Here is a 12813-nt window from a genome sequence, read left to right as displayed (position 1 = left end):
AAGGGCAGTCACATCCTCACTGGAAGTAGTGGCTGGAGGTCCAGGGCATGACCCCTGACCCAGGGAGGATGAACCGGAAATTCAGTCTTGCAGAGCCCTCTGCACAGCACAGGAACTGGGCAAAATGTGGAGAAAAGGAAAGGTCATGGTTCCCACGTTGGCCACCCCTCTCAGGTGGGGCTGGGGTCTTCCCCTCCCCTTCACGTGCATTGGCCCACCAAGCCCCCCATCACCAGGCCGTCCCTTTTGCCACCCCCAAAAATTTGGGTCCGGGTGGCTGGGACTTCACTAGAAGGGGCGCTCCTGCCTTGCTGAACTGCAGCCCGCCCCCCAACTGCCCGCCCAGCCAGAGGCCACTTCTAACCTGGAGATACCGTATGCTATATGAAAGCTGCTTACTACCCACTGGCTTTTCAGTGCAGCCTTCAGCCCTCTTGTTCCAGGAGGCCTGGAAAACGGGCGGGGCTGGAAGGCATTTAGATAATTGGAAGATGGGCCTGGCGCTGTGGCTCATGCCTGCAATCCCAGCACTTTGGGAGGCCTAGGCAGGTGGATCACGACGTCAGGAGTTCGAGACCAGCCTGACCAATATGGTGAAACCCCGTCTTTACTAAAAATACAAAATCAGGTGTGGTGGCGTGCGCCTGTAGTCCCAGCTATTCGGGAGGCTGAGGCAGAAGAATCGCTTGAACCCGGGAGGCGGAGCTTGCAGTGAGCAGAGATCACCGAGTCACTCCAGCCGGGTTGACAGAGCGAGACTCCATCTCAAAAAAAAAAAAAAAAAAAAAAAAAAGGAAAAAGAAAAAGATAATTGGAAGATGCTTGGCTTAAATGAATGACAAATTCAGCCTCTCTGGTCTGGTCATCAAAGAAACACCAATTAAATAATATGGTGCCATTGCCACCAAGTTAGCTAAGTCATCAATGGGCGTGATACTTAATTAACTTCTCTGGTTGCTGACACCCTCCTCGACCCCCAGCCGCGGAAATCCATGCCTAGTTCCACCATTCAGAGCCTCTACTGGGGCTGCCGCGAAAATTGGACTGGTTGGGGTAACATCTAACCTGGGGTCCCCCGAAAGCGCCCGTCAATTCCGCTTGGGGGCCCCACTGCCCTCCCACCTCCTAAGCTGGGCGCTCCGCCTGCGAATGACGTTTTGCTGCTGCTCAGCGCAGCCACTTGCGGGGGCGGGGAGGCTGCGGGGTCAGAGGCGCCTGGAGGGAGCGAATCCTGGCCCACCGCCTGCCCAACCGCGTGACCTTGAACGAATTAATGAACTTCACGCCTCAACGTCCAGGTCTGTAAAATGGGGTATCTAACGCAGACCGCACAGCCCAGCTGTGTTTAGCAAACTTCCGGGAGCCGGTTGGAGCCTCTCCCCGTCCCTAGCGGTGATACCAGGTGACGATATGCCGCGGGGGGTCCAGCGGAGGCCACCCTAGGGCGTTGCTGCTGCCTTTGGGAGTATGGAGCTCCAAACCATGTCGCGACAGGAGGATTTCGGGAGGCCTGGATCCTCGCGCCAGGGGGATGTGCGAGGGTATGGGATGATTCCTAATTCCTCCGGCCCACCCAAAGCCTAGATATCCAGCCTCCGCGCCTCTCGCCCTGAGGGCCCCGCCCTCAATCCCGCCCTCCTCTAACCCGCTACCCCATTGGTGGCGTCCGGCGGCGCGGCCGCTGTTATTTTTCGAATATATAAGGAGGTGGAAGTGGCAGCTGCAACTAGAGGCTTCCCAGGCTGGTGCCTGAGCCCTGCGTCCCTCGCCCCCGCCCTCCCCGCATCCCTCTCCTCCCTCGCGCCTAGCCCTGTGGCTCTTCCTCCCTCCCTCCCTTCCCCCCCTCACCCCCTCCGCGCCCGCTGCCTCCCTCGGCCCAGCCAGCTGTGCCGGCGTTTGTTGGCTGCCTTGCGCCCGGCCCTCCAGCCAGCTTTCTGCCGGCCCCGCAGCGATGGAGGTGCCCCAGCCGGAGCCCGCGCCAGGCTCGGCTCTCAGTCCAGCATGCGTGCGCGGTGGCGCCCAGCGTCCCGGCCACCTCCCGGGCCTCCTGCTGGGATCTCATGGCCTCCTGGTGTCTCCTGTGCGCGCGACCGCTTCCTCGCCGGTCACCACCCTCACCCAGACCATGCATGACCTCGCCGGGCTCGGCAGGTAGGACACCCCAAGGAGGCTGGATATGGGGGTGAGAGGCCCGGTCTGGAGTCCTGGGCCTCCTGGAGAACCGGGCATGGTATTCGAATCCAGGAGGTGGAGTCCGGGGGAGGCATCCTGGGCAGTGGAGAGGTACAGGACATGGGAGGTGAGACCTGGGCTGTGTCCCCCACACAGGTGACCTCCAGGTGACCTGCTCTCAGTCTACACAAGCCTCTCCAAGTCTTTCCCCTCACTCCCTCCTCCCTCATTGTGCCTCCACCACGCTGCCTCCCTAATCTCTGCCCAGATAGCCACCATTTTGCTCCAGGATGGGATTCCCAAGCCTGGAGAGGGAACTTGAGGGTGGCAGAGCCGTAGGGCACTCACACATCCATACCCCCGCTCCCTCCACCCCAATTCTGCCCCCAGAATTAAGGCAATTAATTAAACACTGATCCTGCTCCCTAAGTGCAAGGGGAGAGCTGGGTTGTTCCAGTAGGAGAACCTGGTCTTGGTCCATCCTTCAGGAAGAATCCTGGAAAGGTGGGGGTCTGACAGTTTAGGGGAAGGCTCTCCGGGGCGTCTCGGCTAGACCACCAACCCCTAGGCTGGTCTCCATCCAGGCCACCTTGCTCACACCCTGGGCTCACCTTCCCCTGCACCTGGGAGGACCTTTCCTAAACCAGTCAACAAAGAGAAGCCCCTTTAGGACCTCTGTAGAATGAACCTGCCTTGAGCTGAGAAGAGGGCCGGCCCTCAGGGCCATTGCTTTCCCGCTGTAGCATTTCGCTCAGTTCTTTTCTCAGTGAGGGAGTGGGAACGTGGGCTAGCGAGGCTTTGAACCCCACCTTTCTCCTTTCCCGGGTCCCTGCTCCTTTCCCAGCGAAACCCCAAAGAGTCAGGTAGGGACCCTGCTCTTCCGCAGCCACAGCCGCCTGACGCGCCTATCCCTGTCTCGACGGGCATCTGAATCCTCCCTGTCGTCAGATTCCTCCGAATCTTCTGATGCAGGTGAGGCCCAGGGGAGCCTGGGGAGATCTGCCAGTGCCAGGAGAGTTTGTGGGGGCTGCCTGGGCCTCTCGATTTCCCTGCGGATCAAACTAACATCCTCCCCACAACCTGGTGGGCCCAGGAGCCTTTCCCCCACCCTCCACAGAGATGGGAGGAAGACACACCTCATGTGGGGCTCACCACACCCAATGTGGACTGGCTGAGTGGATGAGAGGGTGGGGCCCTCTACGCTAGATGAGATCTTACCTGTGTAAAACCACACACCAAAGTTCCTAAACCACAGCCCTACCTGGGAAGCACCCAGGGCTGAGTTGGTCTTGAGAACATTCTTAGTCTATAAACTCTTCTTTAAAAATCTGTTGTCTCTTCTAGAACAAATTGTTTGAAATCAGTTCAAGAAAAATGCTTAGCGAGCATTGTGGTTTAAAGACACATATAAAGAAATTTCCATAGTAAACAGGGAGTGGCATCCTGTACCATTTGGGAGACGATGTGTCAGCTCTCAGGGTCCATGATTGGGTTTTGTTTCATTTTCTAATGTGCCAAAGTCCAAACTAGAAACTTTTCTTTTTCTTTTTTTTTTCTTATTGGGACATGGTTGGGGAAAGTATACAGAAAGTGCCACTACTTTCAAACCAAGGTGCTCTGTCCCCTCAGGTCTCTGCATGGATTCCCCCAGCCCTGTGGACCCCCAGATGGCGGAGCAGACGTGAGTAGAGAAGGGAATGTCTACTACCAAGCAATCAGCACCTGCCTTTAAGAATCCTGGTTCTAGCATAAACTCACTGAGGAGGCCTGGGGAAACAGGCAGACCATGAGGTGGCTTCAGGATCCCCATGGCCGGGGGGCTCACTAACCTTCTCAGGCCTTGGGATTCTGCTCCCTGTCTCAGAGAAGGATCTGCTCTCATGGGAGCCAACCAAGAGTGGGCTCAGGGCCAGGGGTGGTGGGGACAGTGGCCATTGGGAGAGCAGATACTAGGCTACAGCCCATGTCTTGCAGGAATACAAGCCCAGCGTATGTCCCGTTTTTCTTTCTTGCCTATACCCTTTTTTTTTCTGTGAAATATTACAATTAAAAAAATATGATCCAGTTAATTCAGAACTTTAACTCACTCTAGGCCAAACAAAACACAGTTGCCTGCAGATTGATTTGGCTCTTGGCCAATGAGCAACCTTTGACTTCGATGACACTTGACCCTCTGGCCAGCCCTGGCCTAGGCTCTTTGTGCAAGGGAATGGAGAGAGAGTTGGTGGGCTCTGGCCTGGACAGACACCTTCCCCTTGGCTGTGGGCATGGGTGGTGTCTTGCAGAGCACAGCTGTTCCTGTCCAGTTGTTAAAGCCCAAGCAGCTGGGCAGCTGCCAGCCATTAGTAGGGACAGCTGGGCATCCCTAGCCTGTGCTGGGGACTGTGGTTTTGGGTTTAGGGTAGTGACTTGTCTTACCTCCCATTGCCTTTGATCAGACTACGCTGGGCTGCAGATTGGTTCACAAACAGGAAATGGGGAGAGGATTGGGTGGGGTCGGGGGACTGCAGGTTGGTTTTGGTGGCAGCACAGAGCAGTCTTGCCCTACCCCCAAGGCCCATGTGCAAGCCAATGAAATTGGTCATCCCTGATGCTGGGTCGGCTAGGCACAGCAGCCCCCCCAGGGGGGGATCCCCCTCATACTTTATCCCTGAGTGGTTCCCTGCCTCACACCTGCTTTGACAGTTATACAGTTTCTCAGAAAGAAGCTCTGTGTGTGTGTGTAGATGCACAAAAGCTCTGCGTGGCAGGTGGTCTCCTGTAACACGGCTGGGGGGTGGGGCCTCAGAGGGAACATGTGTTGGAATCCCTTGCCTGCTGGCCTCTTCTAAGGCAGAAGGAGGGGGTGGGACAGAGGCTGGTCCTGGAAAATTCCATAAGAGGGAGGAGAGGATGTGGCCCTGCACGTTTGTCACTAGGGGGTCTGCTGTATCAGACTGGAGCTGATTGGGGGACCCCTAAAGCAGGCCCCAGTCCTGGGAGGACCGGGAGCCAGGCCAGCTCCTCACAGGGGAGAGGAAGCCTCGCCTTGTTGTCCAGGCCCTGGAGACACCCACATTGCTGGGTGCCCCTGGCCTATCACCATAGGATGGATGGATGCCTTTCCTGGCAGCCATATGGCCCCGCTGAGGTGATTTGCATACAGGTGGAAGGCCTGGTGCAGGCTGGCGAGACTGTTGCCTTGGTGACGCCTCCCTGACCCTGTGACCTGCCCCAGCTGTCTCTATCACTGCCATTCTCTGGGCTTTCTTTCATTCAGGGCAGCCTTTAAAATTCTAGGCTGCCTCTTATCTCCCCCCTCCCCAATACCTGGGCCCCCTGATGGTTGGGCGTTCCTCCTACCCAACCCCTTCCACTGGCTTGAGCCCTGGCCCTTGTCTTTGCCCTTATTCCCCCCTGGACTGGAGACCTGGTGCTGGGAACTGGGGGACTGGGGGCCTGGTGCTGGGGTGGGTGATGGGTGCGAAGGGAGGATAGGTTGCATGGGACCCTTCTCTGTCCTAGGTTTGAACAGGCCATCCAGGCAGCCAGCCGGGTCATTCGAAAGTAAGTGTTCCCGGACCTCTTCCATCTACCACGGGCTTTCCCCTAGGATGTATAGGGCTCCGGAAGGGCATGCTACATGCTCTTGGTCCCTGCCCTGCCTCTCCCAGCTCTCACCTGTCCCCATTTCCTCCTGTAGAGAGCAGTTTGCCATCAGACGCTTCCAGTCTATGCCGGTGAGTGTCTTTGAGGCCTGACTGAGGCTTAGACATGCTGGCCAGGCATGGGGTAGATAAGCAGGAGGCATCCAGGGATCACCTCCCAGCTGGGTGTCCCAGGCAGGCTGTGGGAGATGGGGTTTCAGAGGTAGATAGGTAAGTGGGAGGAGCTGGAGGAGAGGTGGAGAAGGTAGGGCCTGGGCTGGTGCCGGAGTAATGCAGCCTTCATTCCTCTGCCTGCCGCCCTGCCTGGCTCTCTAGGTGAGGCTGCTGGGTCAAAGCCCTGTGCTTCGGAACATCACCAACTCTCAGGCGCCCGACGGCCAGAGGAAGAGCGAGGCGGGCGGTGGAGCTGCCAGCAGCTCTGGGGAAGACAAAGAGAACGTGCGCTTCTGGAAGACCTGGATGGGAGCTCTCCGGGGAGAGGAGGGGGCATGCTGGGGTGGTTTCCTGGCACGTGAGGACCCTCCTCTCCCATCTTGGCTGCAGGATGGGTTTGTCTTCAAGATGCCATGGAAGCCCACACATCCCAGCTCCACCCATGCTCTGGCAGAGTGGGCCAGCCGCAGGGAAGCCTTTGCCCAGAGGCCCAGCTCGGCCCCCGACCTGATGGTACATCCAGAGAGCTGACCCCTGGCAGGGGCCTGGGGAGGCAGCCTGAGGGAAGAGGAGGGTGGCCCTGAGCCCCCACTTTCCTCAGGATCATGGGGGTGGGAACTGTCCCCACCTCTCTAAGTCTGTGTCTGCCTGTCATGTGGACAGTGTCTCAGTCCTGAGCGGAAGATGGAAGTGGAGGAGCTCAGCCCCCTGGCCCGAGGTCGCTTCTCTCTCACCCCTGCAGAGGGGGATACCGAGGAAGATGATGGATTTGTGGACATCCTAGAGAGTGACTTAAAGGTAAACAGACTTGTCCCGCCAGGCCCCTACCTCCCCATCTCTGGGTTCACCCAAAAAAAGAGAGCTCTGAGCCCCTGTGGCAGGACCGTGACCTCGTTCCAGTGTCAGAAGAAGAATTTGAGGTAACCGAGTAACAGCCTAACCTCTGGCCAATCAGAGAAGAGCAGGTGGCTGGTGCCACAGTGGAGGGGAGGTTGCGGAGGTGGGGGAGCGTCTCACCCCAACCTGGGGTTTGCCAGGGAAACAGGGAAGGCTGTGCTGGAGGATTCCGGGACTGGAGGGGTTTGGCCTATGCCTGTGGGTGTGACCCTATCCTTGCTAATCCGGCCTCAGGATGATGATGCAGTTCCCCCAGGCATGGAGAGTCTCATTAGCGCCCCACTGGTCAAGACCTTGCAAAAGGAAGAGGAACAGGTGGGCCTCTGGGGTGGCCCCTCCGAATTTGGAGGCATGGGGTCCATCCTACCCTCCAGTGGATTTGAGGGATGGGGTGGGGCCTGGGCACTCTGATCCCTAACCTGCTATCTCCACCAGGACCTGGTCATGTACAGCAAGTGCCAGCGGCTCTTCCGCTCTCCGTCCATGCCCTGCAGCGTGATCCGGCCCATCCTTAAGAGGCTGGAGCGGCCCCAGGACAGGGACACGCCCGTGCAGAATAAGCGGAGGCGGAGCGTGACCCCTCCTGAGGAGCAGCAGGAGCCTGAGGAACCTGTGAGTGCCTTCCTCCTGGAGCCCACTTTTGCATGAACCTGGGCAGCCACCCCCTTGGCTAAGTTTGTGGCAGAGGGCAGGTGGCAGCCTGGGCATAGCAGAGAAAGGGGGTACCAGCTAGACAGGGCATTGAGGGGCAGCCCCACCCTGACCCTGGCCTCCACCTGACTCACTTTCTAGAAAGTCCGCGTCCTCCGCTCAAAATCACTGTGTCACGATGAGATTGAGAACCTCCTGGACAGTGACCACCGACAGCTGATTGGAGATTACTCTAAGGTACCTGCAGCAGCAAAGGGCCCTTTGGGGGCTTGACCTCTTACTGACTAAGGGTCCTCTAGCCTAGGAGCTGCTTGGGTTTCTCCCTTTCCCCAGAGCTCCCCTTTTCTTTGTCCTTTGTATCTTTTCATCCTTTGTTCTCATATAGACTCCTCCCTCTGGCCCTCCTTGTCTCCTGACTCCACCTCAAGTCAGTCCAGGCATCTGTTGTGTCTCCATCTTATTTCCAAGCTCATACCTAGCTTGGAACCCCGTCATGCCTCACGTTCGGGCTTGGCAGAGGGTAGGGAGCAGAGTGTGGAGTTCATCTCTTCCACTTCCCTTTTTCATTTCCCTTTCCCCTTGGAAGGTTGTTCCCTGGGTGTCAGACCCAAGAGGCCCTCTCAGTTGCTATGGGACCCAGAGCTGAATTTGAAGGCCAAAGCAGGTGTGGCCTCTGAGTTTGGGAATGAAACTTCATTCTTTCCAGGCTCCTGGTCTTACCAGTTTAACTTTTTCCTCTCTCCCGCATCTCTTCCCTTCCCTTCAGGCCTTCCTCCTACAGACGGTAGATGGAAAGCACCAAGACCTCAAGTACATCTCACCAGAAACGGTAAACAGCGTTGCGCCATTTTCTAGGCATATTTGGGACTGTAGCTCCGTTGTTGACCTTCCCTGGGGACAGGCTGTATGGGCTATGCCAGAGGACAGGCTAGGGCCACCTGCTGGCTGCCAGCCTGACCTTCTGGAACCAACCCCCATGACCTCCTACAGATGGTGGCTCTGTTGATGGGCAAGTTCAGCAACATCGTGGATAAGTTTGTGATTGTGGACTGCAGATACCCCTATGAGTATGAAGGCGGGCACATCAAGGTAAGGTGGGGCAATGGGCAGAGGCCCTGAAGATCCCACCTGGTTTAGGTCCTTGCTCTGCCAAGAGCAAGAATGGGTGGAGGACGGGTGCCCCCTCTTGTGGGGAGGGTTCCTACCAAGAGAAGGACAGGGACTGCAGGGGGAGGGGCCTGCCTCCTGGGCCCAGGGCTGTGCCTGACCTCTGGCTCCTCTGACAGACTGCGGTGAACTTGCCCCTGGAACGCGACGCCGAGAGCTTCCTGCTGCAGAGCCCCATCACACCCTGTAGCCTGGACAAGAGAGTCATCCTCATTTTCCACTGTGAATTCTCATCTGAGCGTGGGCCCCGCATGTGAGTCCCAGCTCCGCCCAGCCAGCTAGTGTCTGCCCCGGCCTTCCCTGCCCAGGCTCGCAGGTGCTGGCACCATTGCGATGGCCATGGGTGCAAATCCGGGTTCTACTCTGTCCCATCTGATGGCCTAGAGCTGACCTCAGCCCCGCTTCACTGCGCATGGTACCCACCTCCCATCTCCCTCACTGTCCTGCCTATCAAACCTCATGTCCACCCCCCATCCATTGCTGCCACCCTCAGAAAATCTAGTTCCAAGTCTCTAGCAGTGTCTTTCTCGAAATCTAAGGGCCCCATGTCAGTCCCCAGTGACACTGACCCTCCCCATGTTCAGTGCTGTTAGGTCTCCATTGGAACCTCCTCCACTGGCATCCACAGCACCTGGGCCCTCCCTGGCTAAGCTCCTTCTGTCCCTATTCCTGTTCTGCCTGGCCATCTGTCCTCCCACCCCTGCCTCCTTCTGGGTTGCCACTGGTCCATCAGACTGCTAGTGACTCCCCAGTCTGGCCTCACCCATGTGGTGGGAATCTGTACCCAGATGCCCCTTACAGAGTCACATCCCTGTGGCCCTCCCATCTTCTCCAGGCATCCCAGCATGTGGCACCCACCTCCACCCGGGCACCAGGCCTGGGCACTGGCTTCAGTCTTGGGTCCTCCTCCTCCCTTCTTCCCACCGCTGATCCTCACTGGGTCTTGTCCAGGAGTGGCCCGAATGGGTCCCTTGAATTTGGCCCACTTGTCTTCTCTCCTGCTTCTCCTTTCCTGGTCCAGGCACAGATATCTCTAACAAAGATGGTGCAACTGCTTTCTAGAAACAGAGAGCTCATCCCCTTGATTTTACCTTCTTCGTTCTACCTCCCCACCCTCTTCTGTAGCCAGACTAATCTAAAAAGTGTTCTTTTGGTTACATTCCTGTGCTCAAAGCCTTCTGTGGCTCCCCAAGGCCCTCAAAGGAGGGGACGTGGGGAATAGGTCCCATGATGTACAAGCCACTGCATGTCCCATTCTGACCACACCTTGCCCATGACGCCCCAGGTGCCGTTTCATCAGGGAACGAGACCGTGCTGTTAACGACTACCCCAGCCTCTACTACCCCGAGATGTATATCTTGAAAGGCGGCTACAAGGAGTTCTTCCCTCAGCACCCGGTAGCGTGGGTGGGGAAGGCCACAATCTGTGAGGGTTGGCTTGGCCAGGCTGGAGCCATGGGAGGGGGGTGGGAGGATTGGGTCCCTGTCAAACTTACCCATTCCACTGCATTGAACCCTCCTATCCTGCCCTAGAACTTCTGTGAACCCCAGGACTACCGGCCCATGAACCATGAGGCCTTCAAGGATGAGCTGAAGACCTTCCGCCTCAAGACTCGCAGCTGGGCTGGGGAGCGGAGCCGGCGGGAGCTCTGTAGCCGGCTGCAGGACCAGTGAGGGCCTGCATCAGTCCTGCTACCTCCCTTGCCTTTCCAGGCCTGAAGCCAGCTGCCCTATGGGCCTGCCAGGCTGAGGGCCTGCTGGAGGCCTCAGGTGCTGTCCATGGGAAGGATGGTGTGGGTGTCCTGCCTGTCTGCCCCAGCCCCGATTCCCTTGTGTCATCCCATCATTTTCCATATCCTGGTGCCCCCCACCCCTGGAAGAGCCCAGTCTGTTGAGTTAGTTAAGTTGGGTTAATACCAGCCTAAAGGCAGTATTTTGTGTCCTCAAGGAGCTTCTTGTTTCCTTGTTAGGGTTAACCCCTCATCTTCCTGTGTCCTGAAAAGCTCCTTTGTGTGTGTGTCAGCGGAGGCTGGGGGAGAGCTATGGTCCCTGAGGATGGGTCAGAGCTAACCTCCTTCCTGGCCTGGGAGTCAGCTCTCTGCCCTGTGTACTTCCCGGGCCAGGACTGCCCCTAACCTCTGTAGGAACCGTGGTATGTCTGCCATGTTGCCCCTTTCTCTTTTCCTCTTTCCTGTCCCACCATACAAGCACCTCCAGCCTGAACAGAAGCTCTTACTCTTTCCTATTTCAGTGTTACCTGTGTGCTTGGTCTGTTTGACTTTATACCCATCTCAGGACATTTCCGTAGACTGTTTAGGTTCCCCTGTCAAATATCAGTTACCCACTCAGTCCCAGTTTTGTTGCCCCAGAAAGGGATGTTATTATCCTTGGGGGCTCCCAGGGCAAGGGCTAAGGCCTGAATCGTGAGCCTGCTGGAAGCCCAACCCCTACTGCTGTGAACCCTGGGGCCTGACTGGTCAGAACTTGCTGCTGTCTTGTTGCGGATGGATGGAAGGTTGGATGGATGGGTGGATGGCCGTAGATGGCTGTGGATGCACAGTGCCTTGCACACCCAAACCAGGTGGAAGCATTTTGGTGAGCATGACAGCCTGCAGCAGGAATATATGTGTGTCTATTTGTGTGGACAGAAATATTTACACTTAGGGTTTGGATCTATTCAAGAGGAACTATTCAAGTCAGAAGCAGCTAAACCAAGGACTCAGCACCCTCTGGATTCTGAATCTCAAGATGGGGGCAGGGCTGTGCTTGAAGGCCCTGCTGAGTCATCTGTTAGGGCCTTGGTTCAATAAAGCACTGAGCAAGTTGAGAAACCAGCATTGTGTCCTGTGGGGCCCTGGGCAAGACCCTAGCACCCTGCCGATGGCAGGATTGGGGTAGGGGACAGGTCAGCAGAGGCTGGAAGAGTTGCTGGAGAGGTGCCCTCATACTCTTGTCCCCTCTTCTTCCAATGTCTTCCATCTCTCGGGTGATGCTCCTGCCAGGACTTTGGATTCAATCCCTCCTTCCCCTCACCTGGCCTCCCAAGCACTTCTAGGCTTGCCCTTCCTAAACTTGGCACCGAAAGGCAAGAGTGACCTCATCACTCAAGGATCATTAATGCCTTCCCATTGTCCTCAGGATAAATTTAAAGAACTCCTGGCAGCCAGGCGTAGTGACTCACGCCTGTAATCCCAGCACTTTGGGAGGCTGAGGTGGGCGGATCACAAAGTCATGAGTTCGAGACCAGCCTGGCCAATATGGTGAAACCCCATCTCTACTAAAAATACAAAGATTAGCAAGGTGTGGTGGCACGTGCCTGTAGTCCCAGCTACTTGGGAGGCTGAGGCAGAAGAATCTCTTGAACCTGGGAGGCAGAGGTTGCAGTGAGCTGAGATCGTGCCACTGCACTCCAGCCTGGGCAACAGACCGAGATTCCATCTCAAAAACAAAATAACTCCTGGCATGGCCTTTTAAGATTTGGGCCCTTGCCAGCCTCATTCCCTCAAGAAAGTGGGAAAGAGCCAATCTGGGAGCACAGACCAAACCCAGATTTCTGAGGAAATTCTCCCTGAATACCACTGCAGGTGACCCTCCCCCCAGTACCACCCACACAAATGGGACCTGTGCGATGGGAGGGACTCCTTTGCATCTGTGTATATAAGATGCTGTCTTTGTCTGATACAGAGTGCACACATGTCAGGCGTGCTTACCACTTTCTGGGACAGTTCATCTATGTTGTGAAGTAGGTGATGCAATGATTATTCACCCCATTTTGCAGATGGGAAAATGGAGGCTATTTCCTATCAGAGCAGAAAAAGGGGACTCCAGATCCCCATGCTGAGTCTAAAGGACACCTACCCTATCTCTAACTTGTTCTCCCAAATTTCTTATGCCCAAGAGCTTGGTCTTCACTCCTGGTTCAGAGCCCTCTGCAAGAACACAATAGGTGGGAGTTATTGGGGTGTGGTTTTGGTCTTGGGGCTGGGCTGTGCTCAGGGAGGGAAGGGACCTCAAGGCTTCAGAAGTCCCCCCCACCTAGCAGGCAGCGATAGAAAGGCGAACGTTTATTTGGTGAGAGGATTTGCCCCAGAAAAGGGGAAATAGTTGTGCAGACCCCTGAGAAAGGG

The 12813-nt window shown here is 56.5% G+C and overlaps 1 protein-coding gene across 10 annotated transcripts; it reads left to right on the top strand.

Annotated features, from left to right (window-relative positions):
* Positions 1-1154: 1154 nt before the first annotated feature.
* On the top strand, positions 1155-11517 carry CDC25B (cell division cycle 25B). 10 transcript variants are annotated; one of them, XM_045362571.2, is made up of 17 exons: positions 1155-1298; positions 1950-2151; positions 3059-3144; positions 3802-3853; positions 5677-5718; positions 5855-5891; positions 6135-6257; positions 6363-6485; positions 6636-6770; positions 7104-7184; positions 7305-7481; positions 7662-7757; positions 8287-8349; positions 8511-8609; positions 8807-8940; positions 9973-10084; positions 10220-11517. In XM_045362571.2, the coding sequence occupies exons 1-17, from the start codon at positions 1274-1276 to the stop codon at positions 10358-10360; spliced, it is 1728 nt and encodes a 575-aa protein (XP_045218506.1). In that variant the 5' UTR covers positions 1155-1273; the 3' UTR covers positions 10361-11517. The 10 variants fall into 10 exon arrangements, with proteins under 10 accessions (XP_045218506.1, XP_045218505.1, XP_005568495.2 ...); XM_045362570.2 differs by having other exon boundaries at positions 3017-3144; XM_005568438.4 differs by having other exon boundaries at positions 1155-1541.
* The last annotated feature ends 1296 nt before the right edge of the window (positions 11518-12813 follow it).

Source organism: Macaca fascicularis, chromosome 10 (genome assembly GCF_037993035.2).
Source record: "Macaca fascicularis isolate 582-1 chromosome 10, T2T-MFA8v1.1".
Taxonomy (NCBI): Eukaryota; Metazoa; Chordata; class Mammalia; order Primates; family Cercopithecidae; genus Macaca; species Macaca fascicularis.
Note: the sequence above shows the minus strand (reverse complement) of the source record. Positions and strands in the feature narration are given on the sequence as shown.

What these genes read in the sequence shown, in the direction of transcription:
- CDC25B (XM_045362566.2), top strand. Translation starts at nt 1,274, where the DNA reads ATGAACTTCACGCCTCAACGTCCAG. An exon ending in TGCAAAAGGAAGAGGAACAG is followed by an intron (nt 7,185 to 7,304) that starts GTGGGCCTCTGG and finishes TATCTCCACCAG; the next exon opens with GACCTGGTCATGTACAGCAA. An exon ending in TGATTGGAGATTACTCTAAG is followed by an intron (nt 7,758 to 8,286) that starts GTACCTGCAGCA and finishes CCTTCCCTTCAG; the next exon opens with GCCTTCCTCCTACAGACGGT.